Source organism: Lytechinus variegatus, chromosome 7 (assembly GCF_018143015.1).
Source record: "Lytechinus variegatus isolate NC3 chromosome 7, Lvar_3.0, whole genome shotgun sequence".
Classification (NCBI taxonomy): Eukaryota; Metazoa; Echinodermata; class Echinoidea; order Temnopleuroida; family Toxopneustidae; genus Lytechinus; species Lytechinus variegatus.
This window is the reverse complement of record NC_054746.1, coordinates 30,586,540-30,611,825: the sequence shown is the minus strand read 5'-3', so window position 1 is coordinate 30,611,825 and position 25,286 is coordinate 30,586,540. Positions and strand designations below refer to the sequence as shown.

Genomic DNA, 25,286 nt, shown 5'->3' with positions numbered 1-25,286 from the left:
GGCAATTTTTTTTTTAAATTGCCCCCGGCCTGCAGCTGCTTAATTCAAGGCTTGCACTGGTCATATTGAGTTTTTGTGAAAATCTGATTTTTCACTAAAAAATATGATTTTTGAGGATATTCAGTCTGATTTTTTGTGTCAAGAGGTTGGCATCTCTGCATGTAAAAGGCACTTATTCGTCATGATTAAACCTGGATTCCCTGAATATTAACTGCCTTCATTGACAATCTGTGTTTAATATACATGATTCCTTGACTACCAAAGCTCTCCATTACATGAGCAAGATATTTATCACCTGAGTATTATTGAAAGCAGGCAGTAAAATAACCAATAAGTACTGCATCATGATGAAATCTGGCGGCATGACTACATGGAAAGCCAAATAGCCCCCAAAATGCATAGGCTCATACAATAAGCATTACGAGTACCTCCATAACGGCTCTTATTTTTGTATTAGCCAGTCAACACGGGCTTGTCTGCTGGTTTTACCATGATGCGCTAATGTAGGTATGTAATGTTCAAGAGATATGTCCAAAAAGACAAGTAAATCCTCAGCTGAAATATTGCCTTCGTTCAGTCAGTCACAGGAATTTCTTCTTTAAAATTCATCTTGTTTTAAATCAAGAGGTTATGGAAAATGGGTTGTCCCCATGGTGAACCTGTCCCTACATGTACAAAAGTTAGTGAACCCCACCAAAATATGCACTCCTTCATGCTGAGTGTTGAAGACATCACCTTCAACACTACAATGTCTGGTGAGTGCAGAGAAACAAACTTTATTGAATGAAATGGTTTTATCTCCTGACTTCACAATTGAATATCTAAAACATGGAAAAACTTGAACACTTTTAAAAAATATGTTCATTTTTTGGTGGGTTCACTTACATCAAGAGAACTGAATCAAATGGTTTACCAACATCAAAATCTGTCTTGTCACAGTGAATTCAGCACTCAACATTTACACATAAGTTGAACATATACATGACACAATGACCAATATATTATTTCATATATTACCATATCTAAAGTTTTAGCTTTCCAGAAAAAAACAATATCAAATTGATAAAATTGTCCCCCCCCAAAAAAAAAAAATAATGGGCCTCTGATCATTCACATTTGAAATACATGTAAATGAATACCCCTATGATACTAAGTGAGTATTATGACAGAACTCTTGCATGTTTTCATTATAAAGTCACTTACTTGGCATTAGTGTGAAATTTTTTAATGGGACTCTTGTACCTAAAATATACAAAACAGATAAAACTGACTCTAACTGCCCTGATTACTAGGACTCAACACTCTTCATGCATATTTTCACTGTTTGCCTTTGTGCATAGAATACCCACAGGATTTGTAAAGGGAACACTCGATTCTAGTAAGCTTTCACGAATTGATGCAGCATTTACTTTGTTATTTTATGCATTATTATTCTCCATCTATATCTACAGGTAAGGTAGATGAATTAATATAATTATGAGGATACTGAAAGACAATGCTGCAAAATGTATGATATAAATATAAGTCTTTGATTCAATAATAAAAATTAAGCCTCAAAAACATTTTGTGCTGGAGTTTCAACATCAGTTTCTTTTTTTTTGTACGAATATATTCAAAGACTGCTAAAATTTGAACAAAACTATCTACAAAGAGCATGGAGAGAATAATTTAAACACTTTCAAAGAGTACAAGAGCTTGGAAAAGCTCTATGTCTCTAAGCAGATGAAATATGTATAGCACCAGACAGATGATGATGTTGCAGATAAAATTCTGTAATGACTGTTAATAGATGTACAATCACCACGGCAACTGATCAATATTCACATTCCCACCACACAAAATTACTGCCACATTCTTCAAGCTGGGATCAAGCGCCCTCATCTGGTCCGACAAAACAGCTGCTACCGGGGCTGCCCCGGCTGCTTCCACGACAAGCTGATTAGACAAACAGTGAGCAAGACAAAATAGATGCATCTATAAGGTTAGTACTATGGAAAACTAAGCTTGATCAAATGATGAGCCACTGTAATAATAGGGTTATTTTGTTAATGAATGGCAAGGGTGTGCAAATGTCCCAAAGCTTCATCACTGAGATACAAAATCGTGAAATGCCCTATACTTTGAATAAAAATAGACATTTTGATTGTCCATAGCGAGGGTAAGGATTTCCCTGCTTATGAGCAATGAGCTATGGCCTCTGATCTTTGATCTGCAGTCTTGAAATTGAAACTTGTCCTGGAGTATATTTTAGTTGGTTCTACCTACACATCAGAAATTAGGAATTCGCTATTCATCCGAATTATAGCACTATTATACATTGGGGAAGAACAGAAAGACAGGTGCAAATCTCAATACCTCTCCAGAAATCCTCTTCAAGGGTTCAAAAAGAGATTGTGCAATTTCAACCTTATAGTTGTAAAACAATCCAATGCATGAACAAACCAACACTGCAAATGTCTTCAATTTACCAGGTCAGGAGGAACCATAGGCAGCAAATGTCATTTTTTTCTCTTTAAAATCAAGTACGATAAAACTTCCTGTTATAATGGTAATATAATGGTCTCAAGATTTGAGATTCCACTTCAACATATATATGTATATTTCAATTCGGGCAACTCTAATTTGACATGCTTGAGTATATCAAATTGAGTTGCTATAACAATAATAAAAATAACAATGATAATACAGTTAGTGTCATGCATGTATAAAAGAACTACACAGCAAAAAAAAAGATTCATGGATTACTGAAATATACAGCTCTATTTTCAATTCAGGTGGCGGGTGAACATACATACACAAATTCACAAATTCCTTGTGCAAACTATTTATATAGAAACTTCATTGAAATTCAACCAGTGAAACCATCAATTGTCATGCGTCCACCTGACGTGGTTCGCACCAGGCCATAAAGACCAACTATCACCATGGTAATTGCTCGATATTCACGTTCCCACCACACATGAGAACTGCTACGTTTCTAACCCTTGGATCGACAGCTTTCATCTTGTCAGATAAAACTGCTGCTACTGGTCCAGCACTTGCTGCTTCTACTACCAGCTGAGTGGAAAAATAAGTCATGAATAGCTGGTGCTAAAATCATATTAAATGTACTTGTTCTTTAAGAAACCATCATTCACCATGATTATTTCAATATTTATTTTATATACATACAGTATAGTTTAAAAAGAATGTTTACTAATTAGAATACAATTGAAAATATAAAATACAAAAAAAAGAAAGGAAGATTCTATAATGGATGGCATGTGAAAACGAAAATTTATATACCGAGGGTACTTATAATTTTTAACAATCCAAACAAGAATCATCTAAAAAATGAAGAAGTTTGAAAATCCAGAGATAAATTTTCTGACTTGCAAAATAAACATTTCACTGTTTGTACCCCTGATGATATTTGACAGACATTTTCTTTGCTTTTTATTAAAAATATGAAATAAAGAAATATGCAGTTTTATTGAATTACCTTTAATCTTGTCCATGTAAATTTCATTGCTGAAATGATTTCATCATCTGTCTACAAAAGCAGATGAAAAAACATAATTGATAAAACACCAAAGATCAATTATCAACAAATGAAACAACCAAATATTTACAATTCATCCTTTTATAAATTGTTCGGATGTCAATCCTAATTATCTTCAGCTATCAGAAAAGCTACTAGGGGATTGCTTTATTTTATCAGAATGAAAAAAAAATCAAAACAAAGTTATCTTCACTTCCAACATGATAAATGCTCAAGATAGATTCCAAGCCCACAACTGGCTCACTTTGAAATATCAATGTAATACAATATGGGTACTATTTAGAGAATCATGAAGATAGATCATGAGAAATGTTTTAATGTTTAAAAGTTTTTATTAGACATACCACTGTAAATACTTGTTTCTCAACAAGATCTCTGACAATAGGCCAAGTAAGCTGTCCAACCTGCTGGGTAGGTGTAGCATCGGCTACTGTATCAAGGGTTTTAGGTGGTCCTACCCACATTCTCTCTCCTAATGAATAACATTCGATTTATAAAATAAATTACATCAGTAAGGAAAAAATGGCAAGCTATATTATACACACAAGGAAGACAAAAGACTTGTATATCATGATTCAAAATGTGAACAGGTGGGTAGCTACTGATATCAGTGTGTTCAGAGGAGTTGTTACATAATCTTTTCAATTTTTTCAACACAGCGAGACCATCTAGTCTCAACAGGGCTAAAAGTTTTGGTCATGGAAGTTTTATACAATTGATAACAAATAAAAATAGTTTCGGGAATTATGAAAACTAAAAGCCAGTAAAATGAGAGAGAGAAAAAAGTATTCTTAGTACCATTTCATCAATATGACATGTTTCATCTAACACCTCCTCTCCCGCATCTTCTAATTATATCTCTTCTCATTCTTCTTCTTCTTTTTCTTCCTCTCCTTCTATAGCTTTAACCTTCAACTAGCTCTTCTGACTATTGTGAATATGTAAGCTATTTACTTTCAGTGGCAGCGGTGGGATGTATTTTTGAAAAATAACCCCAAACCTTAATTTGTGAACTGTTTAAAGAAAAATAATGGTCTTTATTTATTAAAAACATTGTAAATAGCATTGTATAATTGTTGCATAATATTATCATTATTTATGTCCCCCCCAAAAAAAAAACAAACACATAATTATTGTGCTTATTCTCAGGGCTTCTTCCTTTGTAAAAATGTAAAATTGGTATGAATACAGGTAGATGCTGCTAATGTAAATTTATGGTGTAGTTCTCATTTCTGTTGTATCAAAGTATGAAATGTTTGGTATGACCTACCTGACTCAAGAGATCTTTGGAGATCTTTTCCTTCTGGTTCAACAGCAAAAACTGAATTATCAAATCAAGAATAATGTAAGAATCAAACCATGCTTGATTCCATATATATATAGAATACATAAAATACATATAATTTATTATATGTAAGAAAATCCTTTTTGAGATTACTTATGTTAAAATTAATTCATATGCTGAATATATATCAGTCCAAATTAGTACCACTCTTTACACAGTATTAGAAGGTCAAGAGGGGGTAAACAGTGCTCCCTCCCCACTAGGTGGTTTCAGACCGCCTCGAAGTTTGTCAGTTCCAGGTATTCTCTGATCGGGAAATTTACCCCGACCAGAAAATACCAGGTATTTTGGTAATGTGAAAGCAAACTACGCGTAATCTCCCTGAAAGAAAATACCCGCTAAATAGTAGGTACTTGGCGAAATTACGAGAACTTTCGCGGGGATTTTTCCAAGGTCGCAGGTATTTTGGCGATGTGAAAGCAAATTACGGGAACTTTTTAGCCCAGCATGTCGTTGGGCGCGGGAGCTGTGGGTGGCTATTGGGCTAGTGATTTTGAATCTCGCGCCTTGCCTGCTCATCAGACCATACTATGCGCATGCTCGTAACTTCAGGAACTTATCCCGAAGGGTATGTTTCGGGGCGGTGTGAATGCAGGAATAATTAATGGGTATTTTTTAGCCGAAAACAGTTCCCGCTATTTAACGGGGATTCTTGTGATCGAGGCGGTTTGAAACCACCTACTGACAAGGACTTTTGTAGTCATTAACAAGTTTCAATAGTCATTTTGGGCACTCCTTTCCCTAAACCCCCTTAAATCTTTTGGATCTGCTGGTGTACAGTTCCATTCTCATTCCACAAATATCTTTAATTTTTTACACAGACAAAAATAAGAATTTCACTTGCATTCCTGCAAGTGAAAAAGAAACTAATTCTTGATTTACCTTTGACATTTGGCTTCATTCCCTTTACTGCTGTAGCGATACCTGCTATGAGGCCACCACCACTGGTCATGACTAGGACAGCATCGAGGTCTGGTACCTGTTCACATATCTCTATACCAATAGTCCCCTGGAATATCAAATGTGAATGACAGTATTTAAAATAATGGGGATAAAATGTGAACATTTCTATTTAAAGCAAAGTACACAAAGTGTACTTTGTTCAAACAAGGCTTGAGGTTTCAAGATAATCACAGGTGAAAATGTAGATATGCGATGTTCTGACATTCAGGGGGGGGGGGGTGCATGAGAAAAATATATCAGCCCCCCCCACACAAACTTTTGGAAATTCTGATGTCTTTTCATACCACGCTGATAATGATGCTCAACAAAATCAGCAAAATTAGCAAGGACCATATAAGAATACAATCTAAGTTCCCAGATAATACACACAAGATAATCATGAAAAATAAAAAATATATAACAGAATACTAGTAATCCATTCTACTTTCTCCCATATCTTGCTTACCCCTTTAAGACAGGTGTGTACAAAGGTTCAACATAAAGAATGCATATTTTGAGCCAAAACACTTGGTACCGGTACCAAGGAAAATCGTTCCAAGTTTGGGTGGTTGATGATGTCATATCCACTTTAACACTCGTCATAACAGCTGTCTCAAAACAAGTCTGAAACAGATGAGCTCATAAAAAACAACACTCCAATCTTGCTAAAGATGACGGTGGCAAAAAAAATACCAGGTTAATGAGGCAGGATGGATCAATTGGAGACCAAACCAGTTTACTAGCAAATAGAGTCACAAAATACCAAATTTGGAAGATGACAAGACAATTGCCAAATTGTGAACTACAGAATATTCATAAATAAAGTTTCTTGGAATTCAATGATTTGAACAACTGAACTTTGAAAACATGATAAAAGTTTGTAAGGTCAAGGTCACAAAATAGTTTGTTTGGTCAAGCTCACACAATAACTAACTTATTTTTGGCAACATGAGTGAAATTTCTTCAAAGGAATGGTGACTGCTCAAACTGAATATTTATATTGCAATAATCACTTTACTAGGATCATCAACCTGAAAAGGGTCTTGGTTTGGTATTGGTAGGAATTACTCAAAGGTTTTGATCCAGGTAAAGTCACATGGGGCATGTGCCTCTATATTTTCCCAAAATAAGCATTGTCGTGCCTTTTTTATTATGGTGATAACCCTTTTTGCTCATGACATCTTAGGACAACTGTATGAATGATTTTCATTTATTGTTTGTAATAATTTTAGACAACGGGATAATGTTGGAGATTGAACACACTTTTTATCTGCTTGTCAGGAAATTCTGTACACCTGAACCCACTTTCTGTGCTCCTTAATTTATGAAGTACTAGATCTGCCCAGGGGCCAGTGTGAAGTATACTAGATCATCTTGACATTTTCGAACTTTTTAAGGCTACTGGATTACAAAAAGGTGTGGAGATTATATGGCTTAAATATAGTCCTGGTGAAATTAGAGGGAGATGAACTCATCCAGATCTTTTCAGAATGGCGAAGATAGGATCTGTCCAAGGCTATCAAGTATAGTTTCGGGATTTCATTAAGCTTAAATTTACTCGAGGCAACCTTGACACAATTTAGTCATGGCAAAGGTTCATCGGCTAATGTATAAATTTGTTAAAGGTTTATTATGGATAACAAAAGACTGAGTTAATGAAAATTTAAGTTGATCACTGACCTGACCTGCCATTACATTATAGTCATCATATGCAGGAACAAAGGACAGGTTCTTTTCAGAGGCGACACGCTCACATGTTTCCTTCCTGTGAAAACGATAACAAGATAACAAATGAAACAAAAGCAAAAGCAGTTATATCATTGATTAAAAACCTGGATATGAAAGGTCTATCTATATTCATTGACAATCTTTCAGAACTAATATCAAAATGAAACAAGACAATGGTTTAAATAGGCATTGCAAAACTCAGTAATCCATAATATCTTTCCATTCCTTCTTAAACAAGTTCTGATTTAACCATATAGTCTCAATAGGTACATCTTCCCCTTGTTTTGCATAGCCAAATCTTAATACAGACCAAATAATACATTTCGATCTTTGTAAGTATATAAGCTGTGATGTTCTGAATGACAATCATACAATATTCATCATGAAGCAAAAACCGGGATGAGGATGTATCTTTCTTGTTCATTACCTTGATTGTTGGGTTGGTTCGCAGAAGACCACATCAGCTCCGTACCACCTGATGGCATCCACCTTGACTGAAGCGGTAGTGTGGGGCACCACAACGGTGCATGGTACCCCAACCATCTGGGCAGCACAGGCCAGCCCTGAGCCATGGTTACCTGTGCTATGGGTGACCTATAGGTGAAATTACATATAATCCAAACCTACATTTAAGTTGAACAAAATATCAAACAATGGAAAGATATTATGAAAAGTACCCTTTCACATACAACTTTCAATGTAAATGAAATGCAATTACGGCTTGCAAACACTTAATTTCAAGGTTTATGGATCATATGAAATTAGTTTGTAAACTGTATTCTTGGTTGGTTGAGTTTAGTGTGGTGGTGGCGCTATCCATCGATATCCGATGATTTCCACCAGGCTAAGCAAAAGGGATTCCACCCTCCCCTGTACAGCTCTCGTCATTCAATTTTGCGATTAATTGCAGTGTGTGAGATATACATTCACGGAGGAAAGGCGTGGAGTATTAAAATTTGTTTAATAAACATCGTTTGTTAGATTTGACAGTCAGTACTCGGGCTTGTGTTCTCCTTTCATGGATGTGGGTGATATTTTCATAATGTGTCTTTCGAAAGCATACTTATAAGCACTCCTTACTCCATATCTTTGATTTATTAAAATTAAACCCGAGTAAAAAAAACAGAAGAAAGAAAATGGTATCTACATGAATATCCCAATACAATCTCCAGATACAAATGCTTCAATTCAATTAGTTTCTTCTTTCTTATCAATCAATCAATAAATAAAAAAAAACAGTTATATGTTTATGTGTGCAACACTATTTTTTTTCTTCAATTGATTATCACTCATATAAAAAAGCAACTCTGAGAGCCATCAATTCATGATTCATTTACAGCCATATTTTCAAATTAGAATGAATGAGATCTGTACTTTCACATAAGCTTTTTGATCGTATATACTCACCACACCATTTGTCTGTGCTTGATTTTCCTTCAATAAAATAATCTGCATGTCAAAAGAATACACATAGCAAACAGATTAATCGATAAATATACATTAATGGAATGTTCTGTTGCTTGTGGAATGAAACTATCTGTCTTTAAAACCTTTTTTAATTTGCTTTTAAATTATATTTTTGTGAATATATTCCATTTTTATATTCACAAAGGGGAAACAAACTGTCCACATGGGGTCAATCAATGCTCAATTTAAATTCATATTTCTACTCTTAAAATATTATTTGTCTAGGTTGAAAAAGTAAAACATGAGATCAATATTGTTGGTATTGCTGTTGGAGCTTATCAATCACAAATCGATTTTTGGTCCAAAGGCTACCATAAGATTTGCAAGTCATTTCATATTCCTGATTGATTGAATAAGCCTGCTTTTTCACAACAGAAAGTCGAGAATATTTTATTAAAGTTGCAATAGGCATAGTGAAAAAAATATGAGTTAGAGTATGGCAAATATGTGGTAAATTTTCTGAAGTCACAAATAAGCAAAGTGGGCAAGCAAAAATTTGACCTTTTAAATAATCGAAAATTAAAATTTGTGAAAGGTTTCACACAATACAGAAAATAATTTCATATTTTACCCTTTTCCCTTTATTACCTTACTCCCCCACCGTCTGGTACACCAGTGGTTAAAGCTGATCTACCATTTTCAAATCAATTACAACATCCTCTTAATCTACTTATTTTATGATGGTGATAATCATTGTCAGCGAGCATCCATTTTGGATTTTAGGAGATTAAAAATTTGAATCTTGGATTTCCCCTTTCTAGGATTCTGAGTCATATCCTGCAACCACGGCCATGGACCAATTGGCAGGTTGTCCTTTTTATCCTCAGGCTACAGATTTAGTTTTTGATTTGTAAAACCAATTATTAATCCACTTAGTCCTGTACATATAAGTATCTGAGTCATCTCCCAAGTAACAATAAGCAGATCCATACAGTATGTAGTACTTAGTACTTACAGTTGCTTTGTAATACAAAAACAAATGTAAGGAAAAAATATCATCAATGTAATATGAGCCCCATAGTACATGACTATATCACATATTTCTTTTTGTATCATGTTATCCATTCTACATGTGAACTGTGTATGGTCATTTATTTTCAAAGTTATAGTTGGTGCATAAGCTTAATTGTAAAATAATTGTTTTTCAAATTTACAATCGAATTTGTTAGAAATTGTCAATTTAGAAGTCAAATTGTGATACTGATTTTTCTGATCACACTGACCATTCTATAAAATATAAAATCTATTTTAAAAAAAATAGAAACATTTGTAAACAGGTTTTGCATCTAAAAAAAACACACACTAACAAAAAAAGTCTCATAACCAGCTAACTTATGACTACAATCCTCATCAATTTTCTGACATCATCAGCATAATGAACATCATGACAATTATACTAATAGTCTTCACTGTCAACGTCATTATTTTCATCATCACCATTCGTCCATTCATTCATAATCACCAATTGTTATGATTTATCATAGATGTCTGAGCTTTTCCAGTATATTTGGGAACACTAATCATCATCCTTATATATCATCCCCAAGATTTCTATCATCAGCACCAAATTCATCATCAATAAACTCAACATCATCACCACATCACATTATTTACAATCATCATCATATGCATCATCAACATGAACATATACATCGTCATCAGCATGCATCCATCATCATCATCACCATCATCATCATCATCATCATCACCATCACCACCACTATCATCATCATCACCGTGCATCATCATCATCCTCATCACCACCATCATCATCAATCCATCATCATCACCATGCATCATCATCTCCACCATCATTAACTTCATGATCTTGAATTGGAAGCAAAACATGATTCCCAATAAATCTCAATCACACTCAGATTTTCAGATATCTCTCGATCAATTTGAGAAATAATAAAAAAACAACCTCTAGCTTACAGCATTTAAAGCTCCCCGAATCTTGAAAGAGCCCGTTTTCTGAAGATTTTCAGCCTTGAAAAACACATTCCTTCCTGTCAATTTGTCAACTGTACCACTAGTAAAAACTGGAGTTGGACTGATATAATTTGCTACTCTTTTCGAAGCACCAAGTATCTTGTCAAACAACATTGTGTTGTCAATCGGTGACAGTCAGTCCATTTGCACCTTCTTGGCTCAAGCATACATTACATGTAGGCAATATCAATGCTAAACATTGGGGTATAAAGCTTGTTACAGCTGCAGTAAAACTACGACACCATTGACCTTATCCCGTTATCCAGCTACCAGTGGTGTCTAGTACATGTATATTGTTTACAGGTAATGCGAATGAAGCAGACGCCGGTAGTGAAGAACCATTGCTTCCGGGTTTATTGGGCGGAGTTTACAAGAAGCGAGAAGCTAATTGGCTAGTTATTGACCCTCATTTCTTTATGTGGCCAATCAAGCAGTCTATTGGCAAATTCGTGCAAAAGAGCTCCTGTATATACTGCACTGCACTGCACTTGGTATTTGAGAGAGAGTAACACTTTGCGTTGATAAAATTTCACAAAAATAATTGAAAAAATGTGAAGATAATCCAACTTTCTGATCGCAACTGAGGAGCATTCCTGGTGTATTTACTATAGGAAAAAGAGGTTCTCGGTGAAAATGCGTAGATCTAGCTATAATTAGCTATCCGAAGATGTCATAAGTGTGGAGATCGACAGTGACCGCTTTCGTGGCATTCTCGTACGGGTGCGCATCGGCCTAGGTGCAGGTGCTGCAGTGACAGTGTGAGCTAGGGCTTTTGGAGCTGGAGTGCTGCTGCCACAGACTGCTTTTCTGCATTCAGCTGTGTACTGCATTGCCAGTGCCACTTCCAACATGGATTATCGATTGGATCATTACATGTACATGTGAATGTTCACAGTTACCAGCCAGAGTTGTACTTGAAATTTTAGAATGATTTAAAACTCTGTCTTCATCATTGGATGTAAAAAAATGAATAATCAACGGCCATCTTCGCTCGCGGTTGGAGAAAGGAAAAATCGCATTGTTGTTCGTGGAACAGGAGCAGGAAAAAGAAAAAACAAGACTTTGAGTCAAAAAGTGAGATAGGCCCTAAGCCTTTTTTTTAATTCTCATCTTCAATGATCAAATTTTAGTCATGTTAGTTAAAGGACAAGTCCACCCCAACAAAAAGTTGATTTGAAAAAAGGGAGAAAAATCCAACAAGAAAAACACTGAATATTTCATAAAAATCGGATGTAAAATAAGAAAGTTATGACATTTAAAAGTTTCGCTTGAATTCACAAAACAGTTCAATGTACATCCTGGTCGGTATGCAAATTGGCAGACTGATGACATCGCCCACTGGAAATATGAAATATTCTAATTTTCTCCTTGTCAAGTGCAACAAATTTTATTTCTCCCTGAACATGTGGATTTAGCATTATTTTAACAGTTTATTTAAGTTGATCCTTATTTTCAAATCTGTAAAATTCGAAATATATTATCCAAACAATAAAAAACAAGAAATAGTGAGTGATGGACATCATCGACTCTCATTTGCATATCGCTGAGTTGTGCATTTAACTGTTTTGTGAAAAATAAGCGAAACTTAAAAGTGTCATAACTATCTTATTTTACATCCAATTTCGATGAAATTTGCAGTGCTATGTTTGTTTGATTTTTCTCTATCGATTCAAATCAACAATTTTCTGGGGTGGACTTGACCTTTAATGAATCTAGGCCCTAGTGTACAATAAAAATTGGTCATTCAATGAAATGTTAAAAGAAGGTGTATTGCCTCTAACTTAGCTGGGATTGTTTTGTAGGATAGATCGATATTTTTTAAACGAGTTATGTTCAGCCAACTGCAAAGCCAAGTTGTTGCTAAAGATCTTGAAAACATCAAGGGCCCGTTTCTCAACACCGTCATAAGTCTAACTTCTTGACTAAATCGGAGATAGTGAGCTACTTGTCCGCTAACCGTTTCACGAAGCCCTCTTTACCAAGATCGGGTACAACAACCTCACTAAATATTTATGACACCTCCGAACCTGTCATAACTTCTTTCTTGATGACGTAGTGGCATCACGTGGGTAGACTATGACATGCAAAAGTGCCGAGAAATTTGAAAATTATAATCTTACGTAATGTTGAAATTACATCCCCAAAACAAGTGGGATAATTGCATTCAATGATCATTGTAATACAAAGTAACTATGAAAACTGTTGGTAAAACTCCACAAAACTATTCATTTTGAAATAGTAAAATAATTTAATCGATAAAAATTATACCACGTCAGGCCATCCATAACTGGACTTGTATTTGTCGTTTTCAGACCCTATTGACATTTGGATAAATTCTAATCTCTAATTTATGCATAGAATTTGTCAATTCGTAAGATCGGTATCAAAGATTTATTTAAAAAAATGTTATTTCGATGATGTTTGGAATCGTAAAACATTGTATAATTATCATAATTTTACAAATAAAACCGTTATGGTTTACTTTCGTAAACTACTAAAATTGGATATCCCGGGGGTACCCATCTCAACGTCCACATGTGATTTTTTAGTCATGAAATAAATTATTCATAATTCAATTTTTCAGCAATTGAATGCCCCAGTCTTCATGTTCTAAGTATGTATGATGCATAATTTACCTGTGTTATTATTTTAAAAGATGTAATTCCCAATTCATCTCAATATTGTCATAATTTTTCTTTTTGAAAATTATGCTATTTTGTGACTAAGGCTACGTCTCATCTGCACTTTTTACCGATAGTATCGATATCAAGGTATTTTAGTTAGGAAGCCTTTCGTGAAACAGGTTTAGTAAGATTGGAACTAACTCCGTGGTTTGTGGATAAAGATATGACTAACTTGTCCAGGTGTTGAGAAACGGGCCCCTGGTTCCTAATTTGCACACTACATTATCTTGACAGTTTGTTTCAAATTTATACCAAATTAAGGCTTTAAATTATTACATCCTGGACCTGGTAATGTAACTGTGAAAGTCTTTGTTAGGCATATACATGTAAAATCACACAATATGCACTATCACAGTTACAGTACCAGTCCAGGATATAACAATTTACTTTAATTCTGTATAAATTTGAAACAAATACTATTAAAGTATAATTCAACTTCCCTTTCTTAAATATTTTTACTAGGTCACCTTGGAAAGAGTACTTGGAATAACTGTTAAGGACAACTGTACGTTGACCTGTGACCCAAACACAGGTCATGTGGCTTACGTTGCTGGGTGAGTAATAAGGATCAACCAGGGGCCAGTTTCATACAGAGAACTTTACAACTGTTACTTTGCCATTATGGCAACTACCATGGAAACAGGGCTCAGCAGCCAATCAAATTACCACATACAAAGTTACAATGGTACATGTACAATGTACATGTAACTGTATGAAACGGGCCCCAGTTGTCATTGCTTTCCTGATTATCGGAAAATAATCAGCGTGTTTTTCTTTTGAAAAGTTTAATGTAGACCTATGTATGTAATTATTTTATATACAGTGTAAATACAACTATTATGTAGGTCTACAAACGTAGATCTATGTGATTTTCCTGTATGATATATATGAATGTCTTAAATTTACTCTGAGTCCTGATGTCCAGAACATGTCCTGTTTTGCTCCAATTGTTGTTTGATTACTTGATTTTTATTTTAGCAAATCCATCAATTTTGATTGCCTTTTTTTATAATAACCAGAAATAGTTTTCATTGTTTTTTTTTTACGAACATTGGTTCACCCATGAAAATTTTTTTTTTTTATTTGGAAATCTTAGATTGCTCACCAAGTCTGAGTATCATGTGCTATCCTGACAAACTTGCTTGTGTAACATGTACATGGCGAGGGTTTCTCTTCAAGCACAGACAAGGGGTGCTCATTGTTATCTCATAAAATAATGAATCGTCTTGCCCATAGACTTTGTACATGTGACTCTGGCCAAGGCTGTGGTCAAGACCAACACAATGTGGCATTGAGGCTGGTCTGTCTCTTGACTACATCCCTGTCATTTAATACAAGACCTACAAATACTCTATTCAAAGATTTGTACATGTATTAAATGTACTGCGAATGCAAATCTGTGACCTACATGTATGCTGAAAAGAATAAAACTAGAATGATGAAGATATATTGGCTGATACATGTACATACAGAGGGGTGGGGGGGGGGGATGTGGGTGCGAATTTACCATTCATTCAATTTTAGATCATGCACTACATGTACATGAAAACTGTTCTTTTCCATTCATGTAAGTACCAGGGGCCTGTTGCATTCAAAATGTTTTTTTTTTTTACATAATTTATTATACCATTTATGAAAATTCGCATTAATACAATTCAGTCATTACTTTAATACAGGAAGTAAAATTCAGGTAAAAGACTAAAACTAACCTGAATTTTCGCCAGTAAAAGGTTTTGTTCAACAGAGTACAGGCAGCAAAGACTTGATGGAACATCAAAATTTATAAACAAATGACTTCACCAGGAAATGGTCTGGAAACCAGATGTAGCCTGCATCAGAAGGCCACAATAGTTAGAAAACACCATTGAGGCTCATACAAAGTTCACCACACTGAATACAAGTCTATACATGTACCTTCCAATTTTATGTCAGTCTGTTCCTCCTATCTGTATTATTATTTTTCCCAAGTTTTGCGTCAAAGTCATATCACAGAACTTTGGGTTTGCATGAATTACATGTAGTATGGGGCCTGTTTCAAAATTGGTAACCATCATGCTTATTTTTGAAAATTGTTTTTAAACGATGTTTTCTCATTTTTTATTGATGATTCATATCTCCTCTTTCATGAAGTATAAGTATCCATTCAATTTTTACAACTTTTCTTGAATTTTTCGCAAATTTTATAACGTGATGCAAATTTGAAAGCATGTCGGACGGAATTCTTTCTCTGAAATTAAATGGTCCTAGGTAACACTTAATATCTTTGTTTTGAAACTGCATGTTTATAAATATTAACATATATATCAATCATCCTTTTTATACATTAACTGGAATCATATATGTAGAAATGAATGATTCCTGCAATTTTAGAAAAGGTAACTCAAAATTTTCTGTCCGACATGCAAAAAATTTCCAAGAAGTTTTCCCTCAGAAAAACCATTGACAATTTTATAGATTTTTCCCAGCCAAGTATCAATGAATTGATTGTAGTCTTAGAATGAATGATGATTTTTAAAATTTACCTGCACCTAAGTAGGAAAAAATAAGGATAACTTTTTTTTCCATCCGACATGAAAGTGGCATGTTGGACGGAATCTATTGAGATAGCACAGATTACACTTCTGTTCTGCAGCTTTCAGTGTACAATAACCTCATATATTACAGTTCAGATTCTGGACACACACAATACACAAACTTACACACAATTAAACAGTACTTAGGTATGGTATTTTCCTGCAATCTGATTGGTCAGAAGTGATGTACACTTTCAATATGTAAAGCACATGGCTTGGGACCTTCCTCTTGCTTTCACCTTTCCAGTACTTGTGTTTTACTGGTAGTGTCCTGTTTTACTGTAGAAAACTAACATTATGTATTGCTTTAAGCATTTTCTAAATGAATAGTAAGAAGTTTAAAACTCAGAGATGCATGTGGGATACAAAATTTGCCCAAAATATAGCTGAAGAAAATGATAATCTACTTCATAAGATGCTCATGTTTTTGGATTGGGGAAGGGAGGACTCTGTGCACTTTAGCAACTCAGTGCATGGGCTATAGCCTATGCACAAATCTATCAAGTGTCTTGTGGAAAGTTAAAATAATACTTGACTGCAATATTGTCTGCTTGTTTTACAATTCAATATGAGAGTGCACTGTTTTACATCTGAATTTGTGAATGATAATAATAATAATAATAGGGTAAATAATAATGATAAAAATGATAAAAATAATTTTTCATAATACCTGAAATCAATTTTTGTTTCTCAATTTTTATGAAACTGTATCCCACAATTTGTTATAACATCCTAAAAATAAACAGTGAAAAAAGAAAAAAATTCTGGATGTGTGCAAAGAACTTAAAACTTATTTAATTTACCATCCTGATGAATTTATTTCGCGAAAAAGCTATCGTGTTTTGGTTGTGATTTTCAGTGTCCTTGAAGTTGCAAGAATGTCGGAGCGTTCAAAAAATGCAATTAGATGCAAAAAGTGGCGTGACTCCCTTGGCCTTGATGCTCAAGATCGAAAAGAAAAAGACAGAAATAGAAAACGTCAAGAAAGACAAAAACTTAAACAAAACAAGGAAAAATATGAGTCTGCTCTTCTGAAAGACAAGTGTCGTAAGAGAATGAAAGCAAGAAATGCTTCCTTGTCTTCTATCTCAACTAGTCATCAGTCTGCAACTTCTGATCCCACTTCTAACTCGTCTGCTTCCACTGCCATCCATGCTCCAATCATTATATCATCTTATTAACTTGTGGTACAGTTTTAATTACAGAAAAAGAAATGTATAATTGAATTGCAAAAATATTATGTTAATACACAATGATGGGTAATGAAAAAAGATTGCTCAGAAAGTTAATGTGCATGTATTTGGATTTGTTCCCTTTTTTTTGTAAATAGTTCATATGAGAATAAGAACTTTTCTGCCTACGAATTTTGGCAGATAATGTTGGCTTTATTTCCAAATTTTGTTGCGAGATAATTTACACCTTGGTATTTCTTGGTGGATGTATGTGCATAAGAAAAACATGCATGTGATTATCTGGTTTCACCGAATGATTTATCTTGAAAAATGTATTTACAAGAGTAAAATGTCTAATTTCTGATATTAAAGCTGTCAAACTTGAGTGAAAGTTTGCACCACTTTCTGTGAGGTCTTATGCAATCATTTTCTTTTGAATTGCATTGTTATTCAACTTTGACGGGAAGACTGTTTATTGTTCATTGTTCACCAAAAATACTATTGCGATTTGAAAGTCTCATAATTCATGAAATTAGAAAAAAATTGGGGTGATACGATATGCTGTAATTCTGGTAATTTCATTACTGAGAAATAATGAATCGTACAAAAATTGTACTGAACAGCTAAGTGCATTTTGACTGTGTGCTATTAATCATGTCGGACGGAACCTAGCATATCGGACGGAATTTCATCAATGTTCCTATGGTAACAAAGTTATAAATAGATGTCAGATCTTTTTAACTATGAAAAACATTAGTACCCATGATGACCTTTCTACAAAAGGCAAGGAATTAATGATTTGGGTAAATTGCTAAAAAAGTAACATTTTCATTCCGTCCGACATGATTGGTTCCGTCCGACATGATGTGTTTTTGAATAGTTCCTGTTGCCATGACAACAATCCTTGAATAAAGATTTTTTTGAGAATTTAATGTTTGGTTGTTCTTCTGTTTATTTGACTGTGAATTGCTCACTTATCACTTAAACTTTCGATAGAATAATAACTTGAATAAGAAAAGTCAAGGGTCCTCATTTCTATCGATTCCGTCCGACATGGTCAGTTTTTGCCCTTTTACAGACAAATTTTGAAAAGATAATTGGGAAGTTACTTATACATGATGAAAGTCATGTAAGCTCTCCATGTCCCTGTACAGAAGTCTAAAGAAAACTACCTCTAACAAAAATGACAGCTTCTTTTGCTATCAAATTCCGTCCGACATGATTACGACAATTTTGAAACAGGCCCTATGGAAGAAAGAGGAAGGGGAGGGGTAAGACCTGCAGATTAACATCCTTTGGTCAGACTCCAGAGAAGAAGATACATACTGGATGCATCTGCTCATTTGCAAATTTTGTTACAAATGATATATTTTCATAAATTTCTACTGACCCCCCCCAAAAAAAAAAAGAGACGAAGGACGATTTTTAAAATACAGCAATTCTGTGTTTGGTACATATGTAGATCTATGAAGAATAGTGTACTGTGTTCTGGTTTGGATAAAAATACAACAAATGTACACCCCCCTCCTTTCAGTGCTTAGCTTTGTGACAAAAGTTGATTTAAATTATAATTGGGGTATATATTTATATGTCTGCAAGGCATGATGTATTGGAAATGCTTAAATTAGATTCATATCTTGGCCTAAATACATGTATTTACTTGGTTCATAAAGTATATTTAGGGCCTACAGAGTTGAATATAAACCAATGTTGCTGAATTATGGCTAAATTAGAATACTGCTCAAGATTTTGTATTACAAGTAGGCCTACTGCATTATTCGTCATATACAACTTCAAGTATAAAAGCAAGACTATCTGACCGACTGAAGACAGGCACTCATTATGATTTAGGAATGCGTAATAGCAGTTCAGTTGGCTGTGAATCTGCTAGAGACATTTAATCACAGTGACCTGAATGAAATGAAATCATATTTCAGCTTGCACCTTCACGCAGAGCTCACAGCAACACTGTGGGTTCGCATTTCATCTAATAGAAATACCCAAGACCTCCAGTCCATGTAGTTTATTGACATCTGGATGGGGTGTAATATGTTGCCCTTTCAAATTGACCTACAAATGTTGTTTTAATGACCATGCTTCAATTTAATGTGAAGGATCAGCAATCACTTTCTCCTTGCCTTTCCCTTGTTTTCAATATCAGTATACTGTATTGCTATGATATCTTTGTATTCTCCTTTGATCCATTTCTCTCTCTGGAACTAGCTTTCCCTCTCTGTCTCTCTGCCTGTCTCTTTTACCTTAAAAAAAAACGATTTCAGGTGCTGAAATCTACCTGGTACAAGTCTTTGATGCTGCTAAGTTTTTGGTTGGTCAAAACTCTAAAAGTTTTTCATCTACTTCAAAATTTTGACCCACCAAAACACACATTCACAACATGTTACCTTGGATTTTAGGCTGTTCAGAAACGCTTTGTATCCTTTCCCACCAGTGTTAGGCTTGCCCTGCTTGGACCTGAACCTCCATTTTGCAAGGCCAAACTTTTGGCTAGCGAAAATGATTTTCAAGACCGTTCAATTGGTTTCGCCATTCGTAAGTCCGTGGTTTCACATGGCAATGTCTGATGACCAAAAGGATAAGCATCTCTCTATCTGTCTTTCTTGTTGCCTTTCACTCTTTCTCCCTTGTCCCTAGTTTTAGTACTACCCTCCCCCCCCCCCCCGATGTCTCTAAATGCTCACTCATAGAGCACTCCAGCAAAGAGTTTTGACCCAAAATCTTTAACATGTATCATTCAAAACAGTGGACCCATGAATGAAAAAGCATACTTAATCATGGCAACAGGTGTCAATTTTGTGTGCTGTGGCAAAAGTGCGCATCAGCATTGGATATCTTTTTTAATATACACAGTAAATAAGTGTTATTTATGCAGGAAATCTGCATAAACCATGGGGTAAAAACCCGATGGTTTTCAAAACCACCTCTGTGAATTAAGGCCTTATAGGCTGTTGTCCTTTCTTTAGTGCTTCTTATTAACTGCACTCGTATTACTCATGTTAAGCCTTCTTATTCATGGTTTCTGATCAATGGGCTGGATCTTTAAATGGACCATGGGACCTACTAGGTCCATGAATGGACTCCTAATGACTCTGGATGATGTTTGTCCACATACACATACATGTACATGTAACGCTCTGACAGCATTCCAGATTTGTAAGTGTGAGCTTTATATTGAACACTGTACAGTGTACATGAGACAGATTTTTTTTTTTCCTTTCTTTAATTAATAGTTCCAAATTCCTTACATTGATCATAATTATTTTCAGTATACATCAATAGATTTATCATACTTGTTTTTGGTCATACATGTATATTGGGGGGAGTAATCTCTTGTCTCAATCATAGTGTTGGCTTCTCTGCCTCCATGTATAGGGTTTAAGAAAACTTAATTTATGTTAATCATTATGCACACATGCTAAATTATTTTATTGCACAGCGCCCTCTTCATTCACACTGTGTCAATCTGGGCACGTGCTCAAATTTAAGTATTTTTTTTTATTGGTATGAGCTTTACTTCTACCTAGGTTGACACTTTTTCTTGATTTTTATTTGATTTTAATTTAATTTGTTATTATCTTCAACAACTGTGGGGGGGCCGGGGTTGGTTGGGGCTTGGGGTGGGTTGGAGCATTGTGGTTTTCTTTGGCGCCTTTGAAATAGATTTGTGCGGTGCTGCCCTCAATTTGTTGCAATGATAATTCAACACTTGTATTGTTAATAGGGATAGATTGAGGGCGGAGTTGCATGAAATAATTTTGGAGGGGGTTGCTCTGACAGCATTCCAGATTTGTAAGTTGCAGTGTTTCGGCTTGCCCCGTGTTCCGGCTGGCCTCGGTCTCCCCTACAGTTGTATTTTACAATTTTTGTGTTACATGCGTGTTTATCTTTGTAAAGTCACATGGATTGGAAAGGAAGACCTTCGGGTTATAGTTATTTAGTTAATCTTTTTCCTTTCCCGGCATCCATGTGACTCTCCTTATCCTATTGTTTGTATATGTTGTATTATGTTTTATTATGCCGAATAAATAATAATAATAATAATAATAAAAGCCAAAGAATACTTGAATAGGGAAAATCAATGCAAGGTTCTTTGCTAAACCAATGAATATAAGTTTCATTTACTTGAAGGTAACAGAATAACAAACAATGAAGAAACTTTCTTTTCATACAGGTACATGACCTTTAAAAGAAATGAAAATACATTGCAGATTGCAGGCCCTTTGTAGGACTACTGCGGTTTAGAAATTTTGCATGTAATGAGGATTTTTAGGTCCTTTCTTGATGTTCAGACAGTTTTTGTAAAATTAGTTGAACACAATTTTTATGTTCAGTTTAAGCATGACATGCCATGCCTTCATGTAGGCAACACTTATTTATTAGTAAATGTATTTTCAACGAGACATCCCTGTTGTAAAAGTTGTAATCATCTACTTGGGTGAATTTGATTTGTTATTCAAAATTTTGAAAAACAATTAAGATCTCCTCTAATAACTATTTAGATCTATGGGTTTTGCAAGAGAGTCTAACATTTATAGGTTCTCTCACTGGTTGGTCTAAAACTTAGTTCTAAGATTTTTGTTGATTCAGGTTATGATTAAATGAACAAGTTAACAAGATACGTTTTGTCAGGTTATGTGTCGTAGGAACCGATGCTTCCTAATGAAGGCCTACACATGACGACATGCATACATGTATGTACAACTTGTTTCATTGCAGAGTTTAGTCATAGTTTGTGGTTTTCTAGATTAATTAGTGTCTCAGAATGTGATGAAATATGTACTAAACAGGAAACAACATGCCAAGGTAACCAGTTAATTACAAATACAAGGTGCTCCTGAACTAAGTTTAGCCAAAGTCACAAGCCTAATATTTTTTGGTTTCCAAACTTTCCATAATTTTTAGGTATGCCAAGTCTAGTTTTCTACACTGTACAGTGTACATTGCAGGTGTATTTTGTATTTAAACATACTTTAGAAATCAATGGAACAGCATTTTTGTCATACAGTACCTGTAGGTTCTGTACATGTAGTTTGTATGTATACATACAGAAGTAACAATAATTATGCAAAATATGAGTTGATTTATTAGTTTGTTAATTTATGTCTTGTTCTCACAATCAAATTGATGCTACTCTGAGGAATTCTACCTGAAAGATTTTGTTTCATTGCTTTGCAATTAACCTACAAAGTTACAGTAAAATTTTTAGTCAATATACAGAATTTTTCTATTCCATTTACTTTAAATTTGAAAATATTTATTTTTACGACTTTCAACAATTTTCTCCTTAAATGAAATAAAACGAAACAAAATTTTAAACTTAAAAATCAGCATGATACCACATTGTAGCAATGTATCACGTTTACTCTGACATTGTGAAGTAAGAGAACTTGGTGTGATGAAACCAGAATCAATAATCCATTCTTATTTTGCTGCTGGTGTTGAAAAGGAACCTCACCGAGTTCCTTGATTTGTTTGTGTGGACAGAGTGACGTAGGTAAGCTCTCCCGGTCCATCTTAATGCCCCGACCTGGAGTCAATTTCTTCAGGCATTTCTTTTAATGTCCTCAGTGCTTGGTGCGTCATGAGATCGTACCTTATCCCTGTGCTCTATAAAGATCGTTTCACATCTCTTTATGACTATTGGCACTGACCATCTAAGAAGTATCCTCTATTTACTTCTTTGACCTGATTTATTGGCAAGATAATGACCCTTCATTGCATACAAATTTTAAGTGCATATCATCCAAGAAAAAAATGAGTTTCTGCATTATTACACTTTTGTTTGTGAAACAATGATACATGTAAACTAAAATTTGCCAACATTGCTTTGATCTGATTTATTATTGGCCAGATAATGACCCTTCATTGCATGGTCCAAATTTACAGTGTATGTAATACCTGGAAGATAATGAGTTTCTGGGAAGCATCTGGGCTGATGTCATGATTTTGTTTGATGTAGGGCCCATTCTATGAAATAAACTCGTTTAATAAAAAAATTGCAATAATAGTTAAAAGCTACTGAAATCATTCAGTCCGATTGGTTGATAGTAAATTTGTTAAATAGAAATGGAGCGCTTGTTAGAGTCTTGTGAAACAGGACCCCGCTATTCGTAACACAAATGCAAGTTTGGATGGAAAGCCAGTCAGTCCTATGATCAATTTGTCTATGAAACAGTGATTTTTTAACAGTTGGGGATTTGTAATACAAAGGTTTGCAAACAATAACAAGTTTGAATGAATATTTTCTGATAGATTAGTGGTCAGTCTCTTGAAAAAAAATTATATGGTTTGACCATTGTCCTTTTGCAATCTAGCAAACTTAAGTTAACATGTAATAGTGTCCAGTTCTATTTATTACATGTACGTGTATTCATTTTGTTAGATGATTATATTTTCACATCAGAAGAACAGCAAAGGAAAGTACAGTACATACAAGTGTTTGTAATATGCTCTTTCATCAAACTTTTCTTCACTTCTTAAGTCCTTACTAAGAAAATCTACTACCAAGTTTACAAAAAATGACTTGTATACAAGCCAGTGACAAATCTTTCTAAAATTTTCACCTAAATCCTGCCAAATTTAATTTGTTTTGTTAATTATCCTGCTTTTTACTGACTAGATTGGCTGTGGCGACAAACAATCTTTCAGCAGTGGGAGGGTCATACATGTGTCATACATGTTACACCCAACAGTAGTCAAGTCGGGAACCAAGGGAGATAAAGACTTAAAAATAACATGAACCTGTAGCATTTCCTCAAAATTAGATACATGATAGTTTGGTAGGTCATGTACAAGCGCATGGCTGTGGATTAAATTACTAATTTTATTGTTAAGTTCTAGGAGTAAAAGCATGAAAACCTGTCTTGTACATGTAGGTACTAGTTCTATGACAGTTTCTTGATTTATCTGAAGAGTGACCAGGGGCGTGTTTCATCAATATTTTCGTCTGACAAGTTGTCAGATCTGACAACTTTCCTGGATTCTGATTGGTTGAGAAGCACTGTTTCTATGGTAACTGTCGGATAAAACAGGACTTGTCAGATAAAATGTCCGACAAGTCCTTTCATGAAACGCTCCCCTGTTTTGTTAATGTTCATGTGGTATTTAAAAACAAATTTACATTTCACTTGTGAATACAAATAGTGTTGTACTTGTATGAGGATTTACAAGTTATAAAACTATTTAAGTTCCCCTGCTTTCCTATATTTTCTTATATTTGCCCTTTTGAAAAATGTTAAATACTCAGGATAAATGTTTTTGGTGATTTGTGTTACCCTGTTAAAACTTAGAAGCTCAACACTGATCTACTTTTTAATGTAGGGTTTTATGCAACAAACTGTGTTCTTGTGTGCATTGTACTTTGTAGACCTATACCATTATCTAATGTAGTCTATTTGTCTGTATATTTCCTGTGGTTGCATACTGCAAAGTATTACCAGTTGCAGGTGATTATACCATTATATACCACTGCATGGGGCATACTGGTGTCTCTGCCTATCTGTAGCCCACAAAGAAGGTATAGAGACCTTTATGTAGTATTGTACTATACAGACATCTTTTAACTACTTTTGAATAGTCTAATCCCGCACTCTTGTACATGTATGTGCTGTACAGTACAAGGCATGTTCAAGATAACTTGAGTGGTCGACTTTCGTACGTTCAGACTTGGGAGTTAGATTAACCTGACAAAGTTTTTGTAATTTATTACTTTGACTTGAACTTTGAAGATATTATTTGTAAGATTTTTGTTAGTACTTGAATGATCATGCTGTACATACATGTTTGTAGATCTATACATTTCTAGCGAAATATATACCCTCTTTT

The 25,286-nt window shown here is 34.6% G+C and overlaps 2 protein-coding genes across 7 annotated transcripts in view; one reads left to right on the top strand and one right to left on the bottom strand.

Moving 5' to 3' along the window:
• Positions 1–296: 296 nt before the first annotated feature.
• Positions 297–11,315, bottom strand: LOC121418978 (serine racemase-like). Of its 2 annotated transcripts, none has more exons than XM_041613226.1 (9): positions 10,959–11,313; positions 8,964–9,005; positions 7,984–8,150; positions 7,509–7,593; positions 5,769–5,895; positions 4,812–4,862; positions 3,886–4,013; positions 3,482–3,532; positions 297–1,935 (listed from the first exon to the last, which is right to left on the bottom strand). In XM_041613226.1, exons 1-9 carry the CDS (start codon positions 11,127–11,129, stop codon positions 1,798–1,800), a joined length of 960 nt encoding a protein of 319 aa, XP_041469160.1. In that variant the 5' UTR covers positions 11,130–11,313; the 3' UTR covers positions 297–1,797. The 2 variants fall into 2 exon arrangements, with proteins under 2 accessions (XP_041469160.1, XP_041469161.1); XM_041613227.1 differs by lacking the exon at positions 297–1,935 and adding an exon at positions 2,662–3,057 and having other exon boundaries at positions 10,959–11,315.
• Positions 11,316–11,491: 176 nt separating this feature from the next.
• LOC121418977 (mitogen-activated protein kinase-binding protein 1-like) overlaps positions 11,492–25,286 on the top strand; it is an 85,978-nt gene continuing 72,183 nt past the window's right edge. For all 5 annotated transcript variants that reach the window (XM_041613224.1, XM_041613225.1, XM_041613220.1 and 2 more), the window contains exons 1-2: positions 11,492–12,089; positions 14,162–14,253. In XM_041613224.1, the coding sequence (XP_041469158.1) occupies positions 11,982–12,089; positions 14,162–14,253 (200 nt within the window). In that variant the 5' untranslated portion in view covers positions 11,492–11,981. The remainder of the gene's footprint in view (positions 12,090–14,161; positions 14,254–25,286) is intronic.

What these genes read in the sequence shown, in the direction of transcription:
- LOC121418978 (XM_041613227.1), bottom strand. Translation starts at nt 11,129, where the DNA reads ATGTTGTTTGACAAGATACTTGGTGCTTCGAAAAGAGTAGCAAATTAT. An exon ending in AATGAAGCCAAATGTCAAAG is followed by an intron (nt 4,863 to 5,768) that starts GTAAATCAAGAA and finishes TTGATAATTCAG; the next exon opens with TTTTTGCTGTTGAACCAGAA. An exon ending in CCAAAGATCTCTTGAGTCAG is followed by an intron (nt 4,014 to 4,811) that starts GTAGGTCATACC and finishes GTTATTCATTAG; the next exon opens with GAGAGAGAATGTGGGTAGGA.